We start from the raw sequence: 24,591 nt of genomic DNA, 5'->3' as shown, positions 1-24,591 counted from the left end.
GAAGGGCATTCTTACTGGTAATAATGAAGGCAGCCTGCTTACATTCATTTCAAGGGAGGATGATGGGGCAGCTGCCAATGGCAGAGCAGCCGGGGAGCTGGACACGACAAAAAATAACTACCCTGCGAGTCCAGCAGACTCATCCTCCTATAATCTTAGGTGAAAGCAAGACATTCGAATTGAGTTTTTGCCAATTCTGGGGCAGTTAAGGCAAATTTAAAGCTAAAGCAGGGGTATCTGCACCTCTCCAAAGGGATACCCTGGCTAGCCAAAGAAATACACAAAGTTCAGACCTGCTCTTACCAGGTCTACTCTGCGCACACCGTGTTTCAGACGCCTGTGAGACCAAAATCCAACTTGAATGAACGCAGTTGCTGATTGACATGGGCACGTACCACCTGCCTCCGTGAAACCCGCATGTGCAAACCCCAACCCGGACCCATACCCGGCCCTGTGAAAATGGTAGGTGCCGTATTCTGGGGCGGGACTTCCAATTTCCAGGCGCGTCTGCCATTGTCACTCTCCGCCACAGTGAAAATTCAGGCCTTTGTGTCCCCCTCACAACTTGCTTTCTTGCCTATCTTTGTAACCATCAGCAAAATTGGCTACAATAGTCAGTGCCTTCATCCAAGTCATTAACGTAGATTGTAAATAGTTGAGTCCCCAGCACTGAGCTATCCTGTTTACTTGTCGATAACATTAAAAATGTAGCTTGCTACCAGTGAGTAGAACCGTTCCTAATTAGAAAGCCATTAAAGGCTGACACCATACCCTCACTGTTAATGGCTTATACCTAATTGATGTCTCAAACTGAGACCTACAGAATCATAACAGCAATTTTGTTCCTGAATATGCAAATACAAGAATTAAAATGAACACATTTCAACTTATGAATTTCCTAGTAATCAAGATGGATGTCAGTGGTGTGATAAAGCATTTTTCATCAGCTCTGCCCTCCACTGAATAAATGTTACACTGTATTTCCATTTTTGTCATTGATGAAACTTGAGGCCTCCTTCGTTGGGATAATATTGAATAAGAAATAAATCAGGGTTCAACTTACCCTAGCTCTGCAGTTGGATTTGGAAAATGACACCAGTGAGGCCAAGGCTATACAACAACAACCACCCACATTTATATAGCACATTTAGCATGGTAAAATGTTCCAAGGTGTTTCACAGAAACATCAACAGATAAAATCTGACACCAAGTCACATAAGAAGACATGGTCAAAGTGCTAGGTTTCAAGGAATGTCTTATAGGAGAAGAGAGACGTTGAGTTGGAAAGGTTTAGGGAAGAAATTTGAGAGTTTTGGGCCCAGCTAACTGAAAGCACAGCTGCCAATGGTGGGTTAGTTAAAATCAGGGGTGTTCAAGAAGCCAGGATTGAAGCAGAAAAGTGAACCAGACACACAGCAATCCAGATTGGGGTACAAAACAGAAATCAGTTTGAGCATGTGGTTCTGAACACTATCGAGTGATCCTTGCAGGAAAGTTTGTCTAACTGGAGGTCGGGTCCAGGCTCAGCTGTTATGCTCCAGTGCCGAATTATCTGCCAACATTCCACGTTTAGGCTCACAAGTATCAGTTGGGTAAGTGAAGTGATTGCCAATGCTGCAGAGTCCTGTGCCAACATGAGTCAGCATCTCCTGGGTGAAGGAGGTTGGCGTGAATGCAAATGATTCAGGAATCAAGGTAAAAGGAAACAAGAAACAATTTCCAACAAAAATATATTTTTAAAATCTCTAAGCGCTGATGCATTTTCCATGTGGTGTAAAAAAAAATCTTGTTCCCTTAACTAGAAAAGAATGAGTTGTCTCACCATAGAATGATTAAGTCAGTTTATTAGATTGTCATTTCTGATATATGTGAAATTCATTAATAAATTAAAATGCTAATGTTGCAAAACTATTTATCTTAGAAGTACGACTTTCTGTTCTTTAACTGACCCTATTGCCATTGATGTTCACTCAGGAGTTCTTTTTCTGTAACATTCTCTCCAAAATGGTTGATAAATCTTAGAAATAGTAGAGGGTCAATGAACTTTTCTCTTTCTATTATTCCTTCTTGTGTTTTCAGTCATAAACCTATCAAACGTTTTGTCTATGTTCAACTCACATAATTGACACTGACTGTGACATGAAGCCCGTAGGCACCAACAAAAATGAAAAACCTCCAATAGTAATTTTTACATGAAATACATTTAGTATCTTAAAAGGGAACAATGAAAAAACATAGTTGATAGCTGTGGGATTTTATGTCAAAATAGTTTGCTATATTGCGACCTTTGTAATCAATTGCTGGAAGCTTTCAGTGAGCATTCTTAAACATTCTAACCATTGTTACAAAATTATTCTATTTACTGCAATAAATAGCTGTAATGGAATTTTTTGGTTCTTTTTTGAAGGCGCGTCACTATACATTATCATTTCTTCATCATTGTGGGTTCTTATTTCAAACTTTAGTTATGTATGGTAGTTGGCGTCATTTATCATCGGCTTAATGATTAAAAGATCTCCGGTGATCAGCATTTCATTACCTCTTCCTATGTACCTGTGTCATTGGCCAGGAATTCCATCGCAGTTCCTGTGGCTCCACCGCTGTAACTTCACCAGATGTATGGCAGAAAGCCCACCTCCATGTGCCATGGGGTTGCCACCTCATTTCTGGTGAGTTTACAGTGGCAGAGCTGAGGATGTCTTAGGTCATTGCTTTTATTAATTTAATTTGGGCTGGAGGGTTGGTCTAATCAAAGCAGATGATAAAGACACTGCAGGAATTCACCAAGGCTCCTTCGACAGCACCTTCCAAACCCATGACCACTACCATCTAGAAGGACAAGGGCAGCAGATAGATGGGGACACCAACACCTGAAAGTTCCCCTCCAAGTCACTAACCATCCTGTCTTGGAAATATATCGCCATTCCTTCACTGTCACTGGGTCAAAATCCTGGAACTCCCTTCCTAACAGCACTGTGGGTGTAACTACACCACATGGACTGCAGAGGTTCAAGGTGGCAGCTCACCACCACCTTCTCAAGGGTAACTAGGGATGGGCAATAAATGCTGGCCTAGGGAGATACCAAATCACAGGAGTCTGAACTTTCCATGAAAACTGAAGAAACAAGGTTTACTCTTGTTGGACAGGTGGAGAGTGGAAAATAGAAAATAGAAATTTGCAAAATAATGGAGGACTAATATTGGTCGTCATGTAAAATAAGCAGAGTGACAAAGATTTCAAAATCAAGAGAACATAACCAAAAACTAAAACAAAAACAAAAATACCTGGAAAAACTCAGCAGGTCTGACAGCATCTGCGGAGAGGAATACAGTTAATGTTTCGAGTCCAAATGACTCTTCATCAGAACCAAGGAAAAATAGAAAAGAGGTGAAATATAAGCTGGTTTAGGGGGGGGGGGGGGGGGGTGGGACAGGTACAGCTGGATAGTGGGCCAGTGATAGGCAGAGATTGCCAAAAGATGTCATCGACAAAAGGACAAAGAGGTGTTGACGGTGGTGATGTTAGCTAAGAAATATGGCTATGAAAGCGAGTTTTAGTAAACACCTTGTCAAACACCAGGAGAGAAATGGAAAGCAATGAAGGTGAACAGGGCAAAAGAGAGAGGCAGAAATCCTGTCGGAGAGATGAGCAATACTTCTTCAAAGTAGGTATTCCTTGAAGAGAAGTGGCAGTCAATTAACCACTAAAAGCAAAAAACTGCTTCAGAAATCCAAAACAAAAACAAAAACTATGAGTATGGAGGGAAATCAGATAGTAATATATTACATAGGAACATAGAAACATAGGACTCAGGAACAGGGGTAGGCCATTCAGCCTTTCGATCCTGCTCTTCCAATCAATAAGATCTTGGCTAATTTGGTTGTGATCTCAACTCCACCTTGTCCTTTGCCTCCCAGCCCCCAGCACCCTTGTCTCCCTTGTCTATCAAAAATCTGTCTAACTCTAAAATTCAATGACCTGGCTCCCATTGCTTTCTGGAACAAGAATCTCACATACTAATGACCCTCTGAGAGAAAAAAAAATCACCTCATCTCAGTCTTAAAAGGGAGATGTCTTATTCTTAAACTGAGACCCCTAGTTCTAGTCTCCCCACAAGTGGAAACTTCCTCCTGGTAGCTATGCTGTCAAGTCCCCTCATAATCTTACATGTTTCAATAAGATCACCTCTCATTCTTCTAAACTCCAATGGGCCTAGGCACAACCTGTTCAACCTTTCTTCATAAAATAAGCCCTTCATCCCAGGAATGAGTCGAGTGAATCTTCTCTGTACTGCTTCTAATGCAATTATATTCTTTTTCAAATAAGGAGGCCAAAGCTGTAAACAGTATCCCAGATATGATCTCATCAATGCCCTGTACACCTGCAGTAAAACTTCCTTGCAACTTACACAAAGGATAACATAAGTTTAACAAGAAAGCCATTGAAATGAACAGTGAAAATGAGATAATATTCCAGAGAAAGAAAGAATTGAGTGAGCTATATTTCAAGAAAGCTGCAAGCTGTAATGATGTCAAAAAAGGTCAAAAATTTCCCAAGAGATCTGGGAGAGAAAATATCCCAGCAAGACCTTGTTTGGTGAAGGGTTGGGGAACACCTGATAAATGGTAGCAGGTAAGATGCAATATTAAAAAGAGGGGCAGAATTTTATATTTCCCCATTGGCGGGTTTGCAAGCAGTCGAGGCCCAAAAAATTCCAAGGATGGCCTTCCCACTGGCTTCCCACCTACCTTGACCTCTCCACAATTATATGGTAGGCTGGGCAAGGCCTAGGTGGGATGGGTGCCTCCATCAACAATCTCTTTTGCTGCTGGGACTACATAGCTGCCAGCCAATCAGATGTCCCATCTCCAGTCAATGAATGCTTGATGCGTTCACCACCGATTCTTCGGATGGCAGGAAGGGAAACCCTGCCATTTTATAACTCCTGGTCGAAATTGTTCATCGCTCTGCCTTTGCAACATTCAGACAGACCAAGCTATTTCAAGTGCACCAATAATGAAAGTAATTAGAAGCAGGTGAAGTTCAACTAATTCATGGCAAAATAGGGTGTGTCCCTATAATACGGGTCATTTTAAGCTTTTTTTCCCCCTTTGCAGGAGATGAACGGTATCTAACCGAGATGACATTTAACTTCAAAATCCATCTCCAATTTGCCAGTGTAAACTAATTATGTGAATGAGTGTTAATCTTACCTGTCTGGCAGCCATCTCCTGTGAATCCAGGAGGACAAGCACACGTCTGTGGGGCAACACAGCTTCCGCCATTCCTGCAGCCTTCCTCACAGAATGCTTGAAAGAAAAAAATAGCTTTTTAATCACCTGTATGACTCAAACATGATCAGAACAACTGAATAACCAATGACAATCACAAAACGGTCGCTTGCGGTAAATATCCCAGTGGCTCTATCTAACTTGCATGGCCTGTGCAATTAAAGCAATGTCCTGATTCTGAGTTCGCATTAAGATTGAAAACCTAAACAATCAGCACTTTATAAATAATCAATGCTTCTTTTCCCAGATAACATCAGCGTTTCCACATTACTTTACATGGTGCGCATTTGTCATTGGCCTGGATTTTGTGGGCAGTGCAAAGGAACAATGCTTGTCATGTTAAGGAATTGACTCAGTCTATGAAAGGGTTAAAAATTTAACTTAACTAAAGTAAAACTAAAAGTTATGTGAGAAATATATGTTATTTTCACAGACACAGAGAGACAGATGAAAAGCCTTGAAAGCAGGAATGAAACCGAACGGACCACCTGGCATCGACCTAGGCACCGGAACCTTCACTGTCGTTGGGTCAAAATCCTGGAACTCCATTCCTAACAGCACTGTAGTTGTACCTACACCACATGGACTGCAGCGGTTCAAGAAGGCAGCTCACCAGCACCTTCTCAAGGGCACCTAGTGGTGGGCAATAAATGCTGGCCCAGCCAGCAAAGCTCACATCCCATGAATGAATTTTTTTTAAAAAAACACAGAAAGATGTTGAACTACCTCCATATGTTAATGAATAGAAATTATCTAAACATAAAGTATGCATTAATTGAAAGGGTAGCAGATCTGGACATTGGAGGACAAAAGGAGAATTCAGCTTATGACTTATTGATAACAGTTGCACCTGCTATTATAAAAAGCAAAATACTGCAGATGCTGGAAATCTGAAACAAAAACAAAAATACCTGGAAAAACTCAGCAGGTCTGACAGCATCTGCAGAGAGGAACACAGTTAACGTTTCGAGTCCATATGACTCTTCATCAGAACTAGGCTAAAAGGCAGAGATAAAACAATGGATGGAAATACATTTAAAAATAATGGAAATAGGTGGAAAAAATATATATAAATTATTGGAAAAAAGGGGGGTCGGAAAGGGGGTGGGGATGGAGGAGAGAGTTCATGATCTAAAGTTGCTGAACTCAATATTAAGTCCGGAAGGCTGTAAAGTGCCTAGTCGGTTCTACCTTTTAGCCTATTTCGATCCCTTCCACCCACCCCACCCCTACGAGGGCTATCTGTCACTTGCTCGTCCTACTTTCTACCCTTAATGTCATCATTAGCACATTCCTCAGCTAATATCACCACCGTCAACGTCCCTTTGTCCTTTTGTCTATGACATCTTTAGCAATCTCTTCTTTGCCTCCACCTATCATTGGCCCTCTATCCAGCTCTACCTATCCCACCCCCCCTCAACCAGCTTATATTTCATCTCATTTCTATTTTTCCTTAGTTCTGATGAAGAGTCATACGGACTCGAAACGTTAACTGTATTCCTCTCCACAGATGCTGTCAGACCTGCTGAGTTTTTCCAGGTATTTTTGTTTTTGTTGCACCTGCTATTGTGTTGTTTTGATTCTCAAGCATACTGAGACAACAAGCCTCAGATGTATAAGGAACAATGGTATGTTACTCTAAAAGCAACAGATTTTCTTTATATTAGAACTGTGGGTAAACAGGTAGTCAGGTCTGTGACACTGTGACATCCACGAGGAAGTCAGATTCCCGCAGTTAGAGGGTTGAGGTCTTATTAGGCCTCCCGGTTAACTGAGGTAAAGACAGCAAAAGCTATGCTTTATGCTTTTCATTGTAAGTGTAAAACTAGTTTGTTATTTGTTTGGAAATCTTAACTATTTTCGTTCTTAAGTGGATATGAGATTTGAAATTAGTATTTCTAAATGAATTAGCTTATCTTGTATTTATACTTTCTAGTATTCAAGACAATATTATAGTGTAATTCAAGACTTAAACTTATAATAAAGTATTGTAGTAAACATTAAAGATTCAATAAATTTTCTAAGTGTTTCCTTAGGCATAACATATCTGTTAAAATATGCGGTATATGTTTCTTCCTGAAATAATTTTGTCGAGCCTAAAAACTCCTGGAAGAAAGGGCATTTTATCTTAGGACCAAAGTGTCTTAGGACAGAAGCATCAGGTGATGAACATCTCCAACAACAGAGAATCCAATCATCACCCCTTGATGTTCAATGGCATTAACATCGCTGAATCTCTCACTATCAACATCCGTGGGGTTACCATTGACCAGAAACTGAACTGGTCTAGCCATATAAATACTGTGGCTACAAGAGCAGGTGAGAGGCTAGGAATCGTGCGATGATTAACTCACCTCCTGACTCCCCAAATCCTGTCCACCATCTACAAGGCACAAGTCACGAGTATGATGGAATACTCTTCATTTGCCTGGATGAGTGCAGCTCCCACAACACTCAAGAAGCTTGACACCATTCAGGACAAAGCAGCCCGCTTGATTGGAACCACATCCACAAACATTCACTCCCTCCACCATCGACGGACAGTAGCAGTAGTGTGTACCATCTACAAGATGCACTGCAGGAATTCATGAAGGCTCCTGAGACAGCACCTTTCAAACACACAACCACTACCATCCAGAAGGACAAGGGCAGCAGACACATGGGAACACCACCACCTGGAAGTTCCCCTCCAAGTCACTCACCATCCTGACATGGAAATATGTCACGATTCCTTCACTGTCGCTGGGTCAATATCCTGGAACTCCCTTCCTAACAGCACTGTGGGTGTATCTACACTACATGGACTGAAGCAGTTCAAGAAGGCAGCTCATCACCGCCTTCTCAAGGGCAACTGAGGATTGGCTCAATGCTGGCGCAGCCACCAAAGCTCACATCCCATGAATAAATTTTTTAAACTCGCGAGTTAGCATAGCGGATTAAGCTCTTGTGATAATTTAGAATTTCTTTTAGTTGATGTTTTAATTGAACAGTAAGTTCAAAAGGAAGATTTACCATTGCTGGGGGTATAAAGATAACAGAACTCTAACAGCCATACACCTCAAAAAAGATGACTGCAAATTTTTGGCAGGCTTTAGAGTGCAGATGTCCTCTTTTCCAACTAAGACAGTGAGAGTTTTTCTTTGGGTGAGGAGGCTGTATGCAGGGTCCTGTAAGCAAGGTGTCGTTCTCCAGTCTGATGAATTTAGCTAACGCTAGAAAAAGTTCAATTGCACCATGTAAATCTGACCTCTGTCTTATAAATTGTGGGCATAGATTTTATTGATAGCACTCCCAAGTTATGCAGCTGCATGTTCCTCTGCAGACTGCCAGTCCCTGACATGTTCCCTTTATGTTCTTACCATATAGCAGTAAATGTAAGAAGAAAACTTCAGGCATTGCAAAGTTATCCTTGTAAGAAAAATGCAATTGCTTAGAGCAGAACCTCCTGCCTATCATTGTAGTGGCCTGATCCAAAAATATGTTATTACTGCAATTCTAACACAGCGCACAATCTGGTCAGGCATTTTTCATATTTCAGCTTTGCTAACATCATTACATTAATCGGGCACACAGTGCTTCGAAAGAGGTCCCTGGGCTGAATGCAGGCACTTTAGTGGTGCTCTTAAATAACCATGAACCAGTGATAGACACACAAGATGGAGACAGTGCATTTTGTATTGCGCTGTAGGTCAGATGACTACATGTACAGTGCTCCCCTGCTGGCAGAGGAAGTACATCTAGCTCTATGATAAGTACCTGCTGTCTCAGTCCAAGTCCTTTCATTTATTTCTGGCAGGCAATGCCAAGCTTTGCTGTGATACCCGTGAATCTCAAATAACCACGGAAGCATAATGGGAACAGACAGCCAGAATACAAGATGCAGCCTGCAGTAGCCTGTGCTGAGAAGCTGCCTGGTTAATAAAAACACAATTTGTTGGGTAAATACCAGGGCTGTGGACATCCTAAGTATGATTTATAACCACTGCAATTAAAAGACATTTTATTCCTCCACTGATTTTAGCACAGGAAGTGACATTTTTTTAAAGAAGATATGGTGCTTTATTCTATAATCCTCAACAACCACCAAATTCTTAAGTTACTAATAGAATATGTGCCCGATGTTTGGTTTAATTAGAATATGCCAATCTGAAGCTGGCTCCTGCTTAGTTTGGTATTGAGGGAAATCACAAGAGCCAGGGTGGGCTTGGGAGAAGGGGACTGAAACTTGCTGGCGTAGCGTGCACAGAATGAGCTGCCGCCGGCATGAGGAATGCTCCCCTGAAAATTCTAACAAGCCCACCTGCCTAATTACCCTGTTTGCCGTTGATCACCGGGGAGCAGTTACAGCAGACTGTGCGCGAGAAGGCAGCAGGTGGAAGGGGGATCAGCCAGACAGCAGAACAAGCAATCTAAAGTGGGCTGTGTTGATGAGCCATGCTCCGATGGAGGGGTTGAAAGAACAGGTGTTGGCTAGTGATTTAGATGGAAGAGGAGGAGCAGCGAACCAGTCTGGTGAACGAGTATAAAATGAGGAGGAATCTCTTCCCAGCCACCAACTACCAGGGTCCGTATGGGCAGGAAGAAAGCCATGCTAAATGGTAAACTAGACTTTTATTGCAAAAGAAGCAAGTGTTTCAATGTATTTGTGTTTTTATAAACAGAAGGATCGACAATATCACAAATCTTTAAACTTCCATTAAAGAACCTGGAACTACATGCAAGAAAAATAAAACTTAACTTAGTAAGCACTGGGTTTTTAAAGAACAAAATTGCAAAATGCAATCTTCAAAATGCTGGTAACATTCTCGTACCCTTTGTAATAAAAATTGATTTTGACTTATTATGTCAGTATAAATCAGAGGACTTGGAAATTAGGGGCTAGACATTTTTACCAAAGCATCAATCATGTGTGGACTGATAGTTATAACCTTTGAGAGTTTTAACTCAGGCTGGCACTCAATGGCCAGAATTTGTAGCTCGTTGGACAGGCACGTGCCTGACCCAAATGAGCGTAAAATGACGTGTGATGACGCCGGGTGAGCATCCCGACATCGTCGCGCACTCACGTGATATTTCGGTTGGTGGGCGCACGTGAGAGGCAGCAGTGCGGCCGCCAACAATTAAAGGGCCTATTAAGGCCATTAAAGTGATAACTGAATTGAATTTTTCACTGCCTGTCCAACCGTAATGTTGGATGGGCAGGTGAAAAGGCCAAGCGGCCTTTGGATTTTTTAGGAAAGCTCATCCACAGGCGGGATGAGGTTTCCAACAGCTATTAAAAAATAAATAAAAATGTAAACATTTCATTAATAACATGTCCCTGCTCGTGTGACAGGGTCACATGAGGGGACATTTTTTTTAACAATTTAAAATTCTTAAATTTTGCTTCTTAAAATCTTCATCTCCCCGAGGCAGCTCTGTGTCCCAGGGAGCTTTTCCTGCACGCACCTGCGCACATGCACAAAGTTCCCCGCTCGCCCTCCTTGCCCCCCCCCCGCCCCCAACACACAGGCAGCGCTGCAGCGCAAGTTTCACGCTGGGCCGGCCTTACTTGGCCCGCCAGCGTGAAATCGCGATCCGGCCCTGATCGCAGATGGCGCTCGGCTTCCCGACCACTCCCGCCCACCCCTGTCGAGCCCGCCCGACGAGGGCAAAATCCTGGCTAATGTTTTCTTGAAGGGATATTACAAGGCTTATGCAGATATGCTAGCTTAAGGGGGATGGTAGCATAGTGGTAATGTTACTGGATCAATGCTCCGCGAGCATGAGTTCAAACCCCACCACAGCAGCTGAAGGAGTTTAAGTTCAATCAATTATTAAGTCTGGAATAAAATTCTAGTTTTGTTAATAATGAAAACACATCTGATTCACTAATGTGTTCTGGGGAGGAAATATGTCATCATTACCTGGTCCGGACTGCATGTGACACTAGACCCACATCAATTCTTAATAGTCCTCTAAAATGGTCTAGCAAACCAACTACAAGATCCGTGTACCATCCACAAGACGCACTGCAGGAACTCACTGAGCCGCCTTAGACAGCACCTTCCAAACCCACAACCGTTACATCTAGAAGGACAAGGGCAGCAGACACATGGGAACACCACCAATGCAAGTTCCCCTCCGAGCCACTCACGATCCTGACTTGGAAATATATCGCCGTTGCTTCACTGTCACTGGGTCAAAACCTAGAACTCCCATCCTGACAGCACCATAGGTGTACCTACATCACATGGACTGCAGCGGCTTAAGGTGGCAGCTCACCACCACCTTCTCAAGGGCAATTAGGAATGGGCAATAAATGCTGGCCTCGTCAGCGATGCCCACATCCCGTGAATGAATAAAATAAACTATTCAGTTGTAGGTGGCTCACCACCACCTGCTAGAGGGCAATTAGGGATGCACAATAAATGCTGGCCTTGCCACCCACGCTTCCATTCCAAGAATAACATTTTTTAAAAAGTCAGTCAAAGGATGTCTGCAATATCAAGAGGATGTTAATAAACTTGCAGAATGGACAAATAATTGGCGAAAGACTTTCTACACAGATAAATGTGAAGTCATACAATTTATTCAGAAGAATAAGGAGGTCACTTATAATCTGGAAGGTACAAGTCTAGGCGGGGGAGAGGAACAAAGGGATCTCGGTGTACAAATACAGCTACCACTAAAGATTGTTCCACAGCTTTGCAAGACCATAATAAAAGCAAACAAAGCACTAGGCTTTATTTCTAGAGTGATAGAATTGAAACATAGGGAACTTATGTCAAGCCTGTGTCAAACATTGGTTAGACCACACTTACAGCTGGATTTAACATTCCCAAATCGGGTGTGCAGCCTTACCACCACCCCCACCCCACCGCGTCCCCCACCCCTAGGCACTGATAAAAAAATTCGGCGTGATGTTGTCGTGTCGGCAATACAATGTCATCACTCCAGGCTCCCAAATTACTGAAGGCGAGTGGGCACCGAAATCAGCAGCTCACCCGCCCGCCATTTAGAAATCTCGAATTAACAACCCAATCGTCTGCAATGTTTCGTCGCCCACTGCATTTTCTGGGCGTCGGACAAGAAAAGGTTTGGGGATTTTTTAATGCCAGCTATGATGAGTCAGTAGAAGGGTGGCAGGAAAGGCCTGCCATGGTTGAATGTGCCAACAGATTCTGCTGGGGAAGGTGGCATCACTTGTATGGGGAGAATTTTCCCGTCGACCTGCTGGGGCGGGCCCCGCACGTTGACACGTAAAATGTCGCGTGGTGGTGTTGGATGTGCATCCCCATGTCACCGCACGTCATTCCAATCTTCCGTTCGGCAGGTGCACGCCAGAGGTGGCTGCGCACCCGCCGAACTGTCAAAGGCCTGTTAAGGCCACTAGGGTACCAATTTAGATAATTAACAGGGCTGCCCAACCAACCTTAAGGTTGGCGGGGGGGCAGGCGAAGAGCTCAAGCGGCCCTCGTATTTTTCAGGAAACCTCATCCACGGGCGGGATGAGGTTTCCTGAAGGTTTAATAAAATCTATAAATATTTTTTGAACAATTCATAAACGTGTCCCAGCTCATGTGACACTGTCACACGAGGGGACATATCTAAACTATTTTTATTTTTCTTTATTTGAAGATTTCAATATGAACTTAATCTCCTTGAGTCAGCTCCGTGCCTCAGGGAGATCTCTGCGCTCTTTAGCGCGCTTGCCCTGACTCTCCCTCCTCCCCTCGCCCGCACAGGTAGCACTGAGCGTTACCGGCCATGTGTCACGCTGGGCGGCCCTTAATTAGCCCACCCACCTAAAATGGTGGCACAGATCCGATCGCGGGCAGTGATTGGCCCTGCGCCTGCTCCCGGCTGGCCCGCCCGGCACGGGGGAAGATTCTCCCCTATGTTTTTTTCATGATTTCTTAAAAGTCTTTTTGAACCTCCAATACAAAGGAAAGACTGATTCCTAGAGCAGGGGGCCTTTACAATTCTAGCCATGACCAATGCTTTGTTCGCATCAGTACCCCTCTGTCACATGACGTCCCAGCGACGGTGCTGATTGGACACGGAGCCACCCCCCACCTTTGCACCTATAACTGACCTCATTCCACTGACGGACGTCCACTAATTGGCCGTCTGACGCCTGATTGAACAAATAGAGACGGCGGGGGTGGGGGCAGCAGCATGCGGAGCACTCAGTTTCTGTTCCACTTCCCCCACCTCACGGAGAACTGTAAAATCCAGCCCTTAGAGTACTGTGTGCAATTCTGGTCATCATTTTATAAAAAGGATATAGAGGCACTGGAGTGGGTGCAGAGAAAACTTACAAAGATAATACCAGAAATGTCAGGAAAGGATTGACAGGCTGGCTCACTTTTCTTATGTAAAATTGAAGGTTCACGGGTGACATAATAGAAGTCTTTAAAATGGTGAAAGATTTTGATACAGAGAGAATGTTTGCACTTGTGGAGAAGAACTTAAGCAGAAGCCATCAATATAAGATAATCGCCAAAAAAAATCCAGTTGGAAATCCAGAAGAAACTTCTTCACCCAAAGAGTGATAAGAATGTGGAACTCACTACCAGAGGGAGTGGTTGAAGCAAAGAGTATAGGTGCATTATGGGGGAGCTAGACAAGCATTTGAGGGAGAAGGGAATAGAGGGTTATGATGATAGATTTAAGTGGGGAAAGACGGGAGGAGCTCGAGTGGAGCATAAACGCCTAATGAGCAGGTTGGGCCGAAAGGCCAGTTTCTGTGCCATATTTCCTCTGTAATCTTATGTAATATTGCTGCGGCACTTGTTTAACTGCTACCAGCTTAATAAGTATAAATCTGCCAAGTTTCGGCCAATATGCTGCCACGTTGTGCAAGCTCTGAATGATTTTCATTCTTATTAGCTAACCTGAAAGTGTGCAAAGTCCAATAAAGCCACATGGCACCAGTATGAGTTCCTACCTTAATCCTTCTGCTCTTTGTAAATGCAACAGTGGGGCTGAGGTTGTAATTCTTGCTCATGGGAACATTCCTTGCTACATAGCCTCCTAAGCCCTAGGATGGTAGGTAAGAAGAGTGGTCCCATTTCCCACTGGAATTGCATCACCTGCCAGGTCAGGTACAGATGGACAAGACACATCCATATAAGGGGCCTAACTGCTGTTTCAGGTCCCCGCTGCAACACTGGTTACAGCAGGAATCAATCCTAAATATCACATATGTAAAAAAGTTGTCCTTAACATCGCCATCCTGATCACTGCCGCTGTTCCAACACCCCTGTCCTGCATGCTCTTGCCACAATTCCTCCACACCCTCTCCTGCCCTCACCCCAGTCTCCAATGTCAATCCCAACTGCCTGACCACTTCTCCTCACCCCAAAGTGGAGGGGGGCAGGAGGGGGGGGGGGTGGTCAGCCAATCTGGGGGGGTGTGGTCAGACAGTCGGGGTGAGGGGGTTGGCCACTTGATGGCGGGGTGGTGTGCCGGTGGGGGCGGGGGGGGGGGGGGTAAATCCGTCGGTTGGCGATGGGGGAAGGTTGGCCATTAGTGAGGGCGTGGTTGGGGTCGGACTGTCAGAAGGGGAGGTCAGACAGTCGAGGCTGGGTCAGACAGTTGGGGGAGGGGTCTGGCCATCGGGGAAGGGGTCTGGCAGTTGGGGAGGGGGTTTGACAGTCGGTGGGGGAGCCAGCAGGGTCAGAAATCGGTGGGGGGAGGTAGGAGGGTCGGACAGTCAGGGGGGAGATAAAACAGCCGGGGGTGTTGGACAGCCAGGGAAGAGGATCAGAAAGTTTGGGGGGGGGGGGGAGAGTTGGGCAGTTGGTGGGAGGGGTCAGACAAATGGGGATGTTGGTGGGAGGGAGATTGGACAATCAGATCTGAGGGGTGAGGGTTGGGGGGAGTCCCTTGCAGGGGGAGATAGTCAGGGGGTGGGGGGGCATCCCGTGGGGATTCAGGGGATGGGGGTCCCATGGGGTGGGGGGGGGTGAAGAGTCCCATGGACGGGTTTAGTCCAGGGTGCAGGGAGTTCCGTGGAGGTTTGGGTGTAAGGGGGGGGGAGTCCCATAGGGGGGTCGTTGTGGGTCTGTACAATAGCTACCCAGAAGCTAGAAGTGATTTTAATCCTAACTTTTTCTGGGTAACTACTGATGTAACACAGTTGGAGCCATCTGCAGTTTGCAATTTAAACCACATTTTCAGATGTTTCCCAGTCAAGGGCTACTGCCCATCGGAAGTTTGTACTTTCTAAGCAATTGTTATGCAAGCCTTACCTGGGAACTTCACACTTCCCTGATTATACGCCATCTGCCATCTTGTTGCCCACTCACTTAACCTGTCTATATCTCTTTGCTGCCTCTGTGTCCTCCCCACAGCTTACCTTCCCACCTAACTTTGTATCATCAGCAAACTTAGATACATTACTCTCTGTCTCTTCATCTATGTCATGAATATAGATTGTGAATAGCTAAGGCCCCAGCATTGATCCTTGCGGCACTCCATCACCCACTGTCCGCCAGCTTGAAAATGCTTTGTTTATGTCCACTCTCTGCTTCCTGCCCATTAACTAATCCTCAATCCATGCCAATATATTACCCCCAGCTCCATGAACCCTTATCTTGCCTATTAACCTTCTGTGTGGCACCTAGAATGCCTTTTGGAACTCCATCTACTGGCTCCCCTTTATCTGCCCTCAAAAGACTAATAAATTGTCAAACAGGAATTTTATCTTCCTTTTGATAAGATCTGAGGCCCAATGTCCAGAACTCCTTGGACCTCACAATTTGTCCACAGGGAAATAACCCTGGGCCAGGCGGCAAGTGTGCCCAAAAGCGAGTACTCCTGAATTTAATCCCTTTAATCTACTTTTTTTTAATTGTAGAAACAAACTACAGCACTGCTCTCAAAAGACACCAAGAATTTGCAGTGGACGTTTTTGAAAAAGTAGCAAGCATGTGCAATTCATGCAACTTGGATGTCATAGATTGAGGATGTTATAAAAACTTTAATGGTGTGCAATATTTTGCACCATAAGCAATAAGAAAGTAATGAAGTGCATTCCTGTATCTGAGGGGAACTTGTAGCACTTAAAAAATGACTGCATCTCTGCTTTTCCAAACTCTTGTGCTGGCACATGTTTATTTGAACAATATTAACAAGAGTCCAAAAGGAAAAGGTGCATGTTCAGGTGTTGTCCCTCTCTCTTTTAAATCTGCCATAATCACCCCTCTCTAAAAACAAACCCATGACCCCACCATCTTTGCAATCCACTGCCCCATTTTCCATTCCCCTTTCCTTGCTAAAATCCTTGAACATGCAGTTGCCTCCCAAAACCATGCTCATCTTACCCGGAATTCAGTGTTTGAATGTCTCCAATCAGATGTGTTCCTGCCACTGTACCAAAACAACGCTTCCTATAACAAGGTAAAACTTTCCGTCTTTGTCCTTCTCACCCTTTCTGCAGCCGTTGACATGGTTGACTGCACCATCCTCCTCCAGTGCATCGCCACTGTCAACCAGCAGGATGGGAGTGATCTCACCCGGTTCCTTTGTTATCTCTCTGATCATAGCCAGAAAATTACTTCCTGCTTCTGCACCATTACTTCCATACCGCTCAAGGATCTATCCTTCACCCCCTCCTCTATTTCTCTTCTACATTTTCTTTTATTCTTTGGTGGGATATGGGTGTTGCTGGCAAGGTGTTGCCCATCCCTAATTGCACATGAACTGAGTGGCTTGCTAGGCCATTTCAGAGGTCAGTTAAAGGTCAATCACATGGCTCTGGGTCTGGAATCACATGGAGGCCAGGCCAGGTAAGGACAGCAGGTTTCCTTCCCTAACAGGCATTACAGTGAAGCAGATGGCTTTTTACGACAATTGATAATAGTTTCATGGTCATCATTGTTTAGCGGTGTCGTAGTAGTGTTGTCACTGGACCAAGGATAATGCTCTGGGGATCCCAACTTAAATCCTACCACGGCAGTTGGAATTTGAATTCAATAAAAAATCTGGAATTGAAAGTCCAATGATGACCATGAAAACATTGTTGATTGTCATTAAAACCCATCTGGTTCAATAATGTCCTTAAGGGAAGGAAATCTGCCATCCTTACATGGTCTGGCCTACATGTGATTCCAGACCCACATCAATGTGGTTGACTCTTAAGTGCCCCCTGAAGTAGCCTAGCAAACCACTTAGCTGTATCAGCCGCCAAAAAGTCAATAGAAAGAAATGAAACCGGGTGGACGACCCAGAATCAACCTAGGCACCGGAAACGACAATGGCAAACCCAGTCCTGTCAACCCTGCAAAGTCCTCTTTACTAACATCTGGGGGCTTGTGCCAAAATTGGGAGAGCTGTCTCACAGACTAGTCAAGCAACAGTCTGAAATATTCATTCTCACTGTATCATATCTTACAGATAATGTCCCAGACACTAACATCATCATCCCTGAGTATGTCCTGTCCCACCGGCAGGACAGACCCAGCAGAGGTCGTGGCACAGTGGTGTACAGTGAGGAGGGAGACCTCATGACGTTTCATGGCATCAGGTCAAACATGGGCAAGGAAACCTCCTGCTGATTACCAAGTATCACCCCCCTCAGCTGTTGAATCAGTACTCTTCCATGTTGAACACCACTTGGAAGAAGGACGGAGGGTGGCAAGGGCACGGAACGTACTCTGGGTGGGGGACTTCAACGTCCATCTTCAGCCAGAAGTGTCGAGTGGATGATCCATCTCAGCCTTGTTATGAGACAGACTTTTGGTGGAGCTGAGTTATTTAAAAAACCCAGAGGGAAACTTTAAACAACTGTCATTACCTATATTTTTAAGTGGCATGTTTGAGGTGCAACTCTAAATGCAGGAATCAGACCTTCAGTTCTCAAGAGGTTTTATATTAAATTAAATGAAACATTTTATTAATTTACACAAGTTAAATACATACACATGGCTACACATTACTACAATCATAAGTTTTAACAAATTCCTAAACTAATCTCCACTAAGCTAACAGCAACCCATAGATTTTTGCCAGGCAAAGCATTTTCACCTTACTAATTCAAAATGAGATTCCTTTCACTTTAGTTCCTGTAGAGACAGTTGTAGGCTTGCATCTACTTTGATTTTACATTGCCTCTGCTCTGCACACACGAAAACTGCTGAAGTTATACCTAGCACAGCTCATTGAATGTAAATTCTCATTGTACCACCAGCCTCTTTGAAAACACCTCTTCTAACAAAAACACCCCTTTCATAAAACGAATTTTATTAGCAATATAAATATATTGCTTGGTCTCTGCTAGCTAGGTGCCAGATTTCACCCCATTTCTTAAATGCTCTATTCAAAAAATGCAAATGCACTCTACCTCTCATATTTCTCACAACTAGCACACATTAAAGCACCCAGACTAACTGGCTTTAATCCAATTAAGACACATCAACAGACAAAACATCTATTTTAAAAGAAAAATATTTTCCAATAATATTATATACATTAATAGCTTCATCACAGCCTCCTCCAGAGGTCCCCAGCATCACAGATCCAATCTTCAGCCAATTCGATTCATTCCACGTAATATCAATAAACGGCTGAAGGCACTCAATACCGCAAAGGCTATGGGGTTTGACAATATTCTGCGAATGGTACTGAAAACTTGTGCTCCAGAACTTGCCATGCCCCTAGCCAAACTGTTCCAGTATGGCTGCAACACTGGCATCCACCCGGCTATATGGAAAATTGCCCAGTTATGTCCTGTACATAAAAAGCAGGACAAATCCAACCCGGCCAATTACCGCTTCATCAGTCCACTCTCGATCATCAGTAAAGTAATGGAAGGGATCATCACCAGTGCTATTAAGTGGCACTTGATGAGCAATAACCTGCACACTGATGCCCAGTTGGGTTCCATCAGAACCACTCAGCTCCTGACCTCATTACAGCCTTGGTTCAAACATGGACAAAAGAGATGAACTCCAAGGTGAGGTGAAAATGACTGCCATTGACGTTAAGGCCACATTTGACTGAGTGTGGCATGAAGCAGCCTTGGTAAAACTGGAGTCAATGAGAGTCAGGGAGAAAACTCTCTACTGGTTGGAGTCATACCCAGCTCAAAGGAAAGTGGTTGTAGTTGTTGAAGGTCAGTCATCTCAGCCCCAAGATATCACTGCAGAAGTTCCTCAGGATAATGTCCTCAGCCCAACCATCTTCAGCTACTTCATCAATGATCTTCCTTCTATCATAAGCTCAGAAGTGGGGATGTTCGCTGATGATAGCACAATGTTCAGCACCATTTGCGATTCCTCAGATACTGAAGCAGTCCATGTCCAAATGCAGCAAGACCCAGACAATATCTAGGTTTGGGCTGACAAATAGCAAGTAACATTCATGCCACACAAGTGCCAGGTAATGAGCATCTCCAACAAGAGAGAAACTTACCATCACCCCTTGACGTTCAATGCCATTACCATCACTGAATCCCCCACTATCAGCTTCCTGGGGGTTACCATTGACCAAAAACTGAGCTGGACTAACCATATATAAATACTGTAGCTATAAGAGCAGGTCAGAGGCTAGGAATCCTGCGATGAGTAACTCACCTCCTGACTCCCCAACGCCTGTACAGCATCTACAAGGCTCAAGTCAAGAGTGTGATGGAATACTCCCCACTTGCCTGGATGTGTACAGCTCCAACAACACTCAAGAAGCTTGACACTGTCCAGGACAAAGCAGCCTGCTTGATTGGCACCACACCCACAAACATTCACTACCTTCACCACCGACGCACAGTAGCAGCAGTGTGTACTATCTACAAGATGCACTGCAGAAACTCACCAATGCTCCTCAGACAGCACCTTCCAAACCCACTAGCATCTAGAAGGACAAGGGCAGCAGGTACATGGGAACACCACCACCTGGAAGTTCCCCTCCAAGTCACTCACCATCCTGACTTGGAAATATATCGCTGTTCCTTCACTGTCACTGGGTCAAATTCCTGGAATTCCCTTACGAACAGCACTGTGGGTGTAGCTACTCCACATGTACTAGAGGGGTTCAAGAAGGCAGCTCATCACCACCTTCTCAAGGGCAACTAGGGATGGGCAATAAATGTTGGCCTAGCCAGCGAAGCCCACATCCCCTGAATTAATTATTTTTTTAAATCACAAAGAGTGGCTCGGTAGCACCACCACAGACGGAGCTGGCTGAGTCCTAAAGGACATAGCTGCCAGACTGGATCCATCAAAGAATTTTTTTTAAATGTAGAAGAGAAATAGGGGAGGGGGGTTGGCGAAGGGTAGATCCTTGAGGGACACCAGAGGTAATGGTGGAGAAGCAGGAAGTGATTCTCTGGCCATGGTCAGAAAGATAACAATGCACCTGGGTGAGATCAGTCTCATCCAGTTGGTTGACAGTGGTGAGGCACTGGAGGAGGATGATTTGGGAATGAGCAAGAAGGAAAAACATACTTGACCTCATCCTCACCAACCTGCCTGCCACAGAGTGCATCTGTCCATGACAGTATCAGTAGGAGTGATCACCGCACGGTCATTGTGGAGACTAAGTACCATCTTCACATTGAGGATAACCTCTACTGTGTTGTGTGGCACTACCACTGTGCTAAATGGGATAGATTTTGAACAGATCTAGCAACTCAAAACTGGACAACCATGAGGTGCCGTGAGCTATCAGCAGCAGCAGAACTGTACTCAACCACAATCTGTTATCTCATGGCCCGGCATATACCCCACACTACCATGACTACCAAGCCAGGATTTCAACCCTGGTTCAATGAAGAGTGCAGGAGGGCATGCCAGGAGCACCACAAGGCATACCTAAAAATGACATTTCAATCCGGTGAAGCTGTAACACAGGACTACTTGTGTGCCAAACAGTTTAAGCAGCAGGTGATAGGCAAGGCTAAGCGAATCCGCAACCAACGGGTCAGATCTAAGCTCTGCAGTCCTGCCACATCCTGCCGTGAATGGTGGTGGACAATTAAACAACTCACTGGAGGAGGAGGCTCCACAAATATCCCCACCCTCAATGATGAGGGAGCCCAAAAGATAAGGCTGAAGCATTTGTAACAATCTTCAGCCAGAAGTGCTGAATGAATGATCCATCTCAGCTTCCTCCAGAGGTCCCCAGCAGCACAGATGCGAGTCTTCAGCCAATTCGATTCACTCCACGTGATATCAAGAAACGGCTGAAGGCACTGGATACTGCAAAGGCAATGGGCCCTGACAACATTCTGGCAATAGTATTGCAGACTTGTGCTCCAGAACTTGCTGTGCCCCTAGCCAAGCTGTTCCAGTAAAGCTAAAACACTGGCTTCTACCCAGGAATGTGGAAAATTGTCCAGGTGTGTCCTGTACACAAAAAGCAGGACAAAGCCAACCCGGCCAATTACCGCTCCATCAGTATACTCTCGATCATCAGTAAACTGATGGAAGGGGTCATCAACAGGACTATCAAGTGGTATTTACTCAGCAATAACCTGCTCTAACCTGCTCAATATTGCCAATAACCTGCTCACTTTATCACCTTTCCTTCACTGTCGCTGGGTCAAAATTCTGGAACTCCTCCCTAACAGCACTGTAACTCTTTTGAGCCTCAACCAAATAAACTAAATTAACAAATTAAATTAACAGGCAGCCCCTTAAAGGGAAACTGCAAAAACAAAAAATAACATTTAAAAGAAACTTACAAACATTAAACTAAAATGTGGTTAAAGGGATCAATAAAACATCCCAGTCCCCACCGATCACGGAAGGCCTCGACAGTGCCAGCAGACACTGCGTATTTCCTCTCCAGGGACACCCAGCCACGAACGTAGCTGCGGAAGAGGGGCAGACAGTGGGGCTGGACGACCCCCTCAATCGCCTGCTGCGTGGACCTGTTAATGGCTAACTTGGCCAGGCCCAGGAGCAGGGCTCAGAAGGAGGTCCTCCTCCATCCCCGCTCCCTCCCCACTGGGTGCCTATAGATGAGGAGCGTGGGACTGAAGTGCAAACAAAACAGAAGCAAAAGGTTTTTCAAGTAGCCAGAAAGGGTGTGCAGCTTACAACAACTTATATAAGCGTGGTCCATGGACTCCACAAGGCTGCAAAAGATGCAGGGATCTTGGGAGTCCGTGAACCGACACATCCTACAGTTTTATGGGACTGCTGCATGCACCACCCCAGGTCCCTGATGGAAAGTGGGAGGACACTCCCATTGAGGGCCCCCCACTGGGGACCTCCGCCACTGGACAGCAACAAGGCACACCAGGGCATGTCCAGGCGGCAGGTGAGGGCAAGGAAGTGAAGGGTGTGCTGCAGCAGCCCATAGAAGAAACCTCTCCATGCTGTGCTAAATGACACAGAGGGCATTTCCGCTAGGCGACTCAGGTTGCGGGGCTCCCGCTCCCGAGGGGGGGGGGGGGTTCCTGGCTTGGAGCCAATATGGAATTCTGTCTGAACAGGGGTATGCTCGGACGCCTGTAGGTATTACCCACGCCACAGGCTCTGCAGCAGTTCAAGGAGACAGCTCACCACCACCTTCTCAAGGTCAATTAGGGATGGGCAATATATGTTGGCCTAGTCAGTGATGCCCACATCATGTAAAATGAATTAAAAAAAACAGCTGCCATGGTGGGATTTGAACTCATGCTTCCAGGGCATCAGCCTGTGCCTCTGGATGACTAGTCCAATAACATTACACCCTATCACCATCCCCTGTACCTACTGCCCCTTGGTGTCTTCAACAAAAAACACAGTGTTAGTTAGCATGCTGACGACACCACCACCTATCTCAACTCCTCCATTGTTACCAAACTATCAGACTGCTCACCTTATCTAACATCCAGTACTGGATCAGCAGAAATTTCCTCCAGTTAAATAATGGGAAGACAGAAGCTGTTAATTTTGGTTCCCACTCCAAACTCTGATCCTAAGCTAATGGCTCCCTCCATCCTGCTCCCTGGCAATTGTCTAGGACTAAACCAGTCTGTTTGCAGCCTTGGTGTCACATTTGACAATGAGATGAGCTTCCTACGACATATTTGTGCCATTACTAAGATTGCCTATTTCCACCTCCATAACATCACTCAGCCTTGCCCCTGTCTCAGCGAATCTTTGCTGAAATCCCTATTCATGCATTTCTTGGCCAGAATTTTCCCCTCGCCGATTTGGGGGCAGGGCCCACTTGCCGACGGGAAAATGACGCGGGATGACGTCGGGAGGAATCCCCAACGTCATCCCGGTCCCTTTAAATTTTTAGGAAGGTGGGCGAACAGTGAAATCAGCTGTCCGCCCGCCGACCTGTCAATGGCCAATTGAGGCATAGCGCTTCCTGTTGGGAAGGCCACTGGGCGGGCCTTAATTGGCCCACCCACTCAAAATGGCGGCGGGCCCCGTTTCGGTGGCCGGGGTCAGCTGTCCACCCACCGCCGAGCCGGTGGGGCCCGCCTGCCATCCGAGGGCAAAATTCTGCCCCTTATCTCTAAACTTGACCATTCCAATGCATTTCCTAGCTGGTCTCATACATTCTACACTCCATAAACATGAGGTTATGCTTTGTTGTCCATGTTCTAATTCGCAGCAAGTCCCATTCCCCTGTCACTCCTGTGCTCATTGGCCAACAGTGGCTCTCGATCAATCAATGTCTTGATTTTAAAATTCACATCCTTGTTTTCAAATCCCTCCATAGTCTCTCCCTTCTCTGTCTCTTAATCTCCTCTGGCCCAAAACCCTCCAAAATATCTGTGCTCCTCTAATTCTGGCCCCTTGAGCATCCTTGGCTGCCACACTTTCGGAAGGATGTGAACGTACTGGACAGAGTGCAGAAGAGTTTTACATAAGTGGTTCCTGGGATGAAAAATTTCAGTTATGAAGATAGATTGGAGAGGCTGCGACTGTTCTCCTTGGAGAGGAGAAGGCTAAGAGGCGATTTGATAGAGGTGTTCAAAATCATGAGGGGGCTGGACAGGGTAGATAGGGAAAACATGTTCCCACTCGTAAAAGGATCGAGAACGAGGGGGCACAGATTTAAAGTGATTTGCAAAAGAAGCAAATGCAATGTGAGAAAAAGCTTTTTCACACAGCGAGTGTTTCAGGTCTCGAATGAGCTGCCTGGACCTGTGGTGGAGGCAGATTCGATCGAGGCATTCAAGAGAGCATTAGATCATTATTTAAACAGAAACAATGTGCAGGGTTATGTGTAAAAGGCAGGAGGATGGCACTGACTCAAAATGCTCATTTGGAGAGCCGGTGCAGACACAATGAGCCAAATGGTCTCCTTCTACACCATAACAATCCTGTGATTCTGTGGGTTGTTTTATTAAATTAAAGGCATTGTACA

General features: G+C 45.1%; 1 protein-coding gene across 3 annotated transcripts in view; it reads right to left on the bottom strand.

Moving 5' to 3' along the window:
• LOC144685008 (protein kinase C-binding protein NELL1-like) overlaps positions 1-24,591 on the bottom strand; it is an 814,339-nt gene that overhangs the window by 200,599 nt on the left and 589,149 nt on the right. For all 3 annotated transcript variants that reach the window (XM_078549518.1, XM_078549520.1, XM_078549521.1), the window contains one exon: positions 5,215-5,310. In XM_078549518.1, the coding sequence (XP_078405644.1) occupies positions 5,215-5,310 (96 nt within the window). The remainder of the gene's footprint in view (positions 1-5,214; positions 5,311-24,591) is intronic.

Source organism: Cetorhinus maximus, chromosome 9 (genome assembly GCF_964194155.1).
Source record: "Cetorhinus maximus chromosome 9, sCetMax3.hap1.1, whole genome shotgun sequence".
In the NCBI taxonomy this organism is placed as follows: domain Eukaryota; kingdom Metazoa; phylum Chordata; class Chondrichthyes; order Lamniformes; family Cetorhinidae; genus Cetorhinus; species Cetorhinus maximus.
This window is presented reverse-complemented; position numbering and strand designations above follow the sequence as displayed.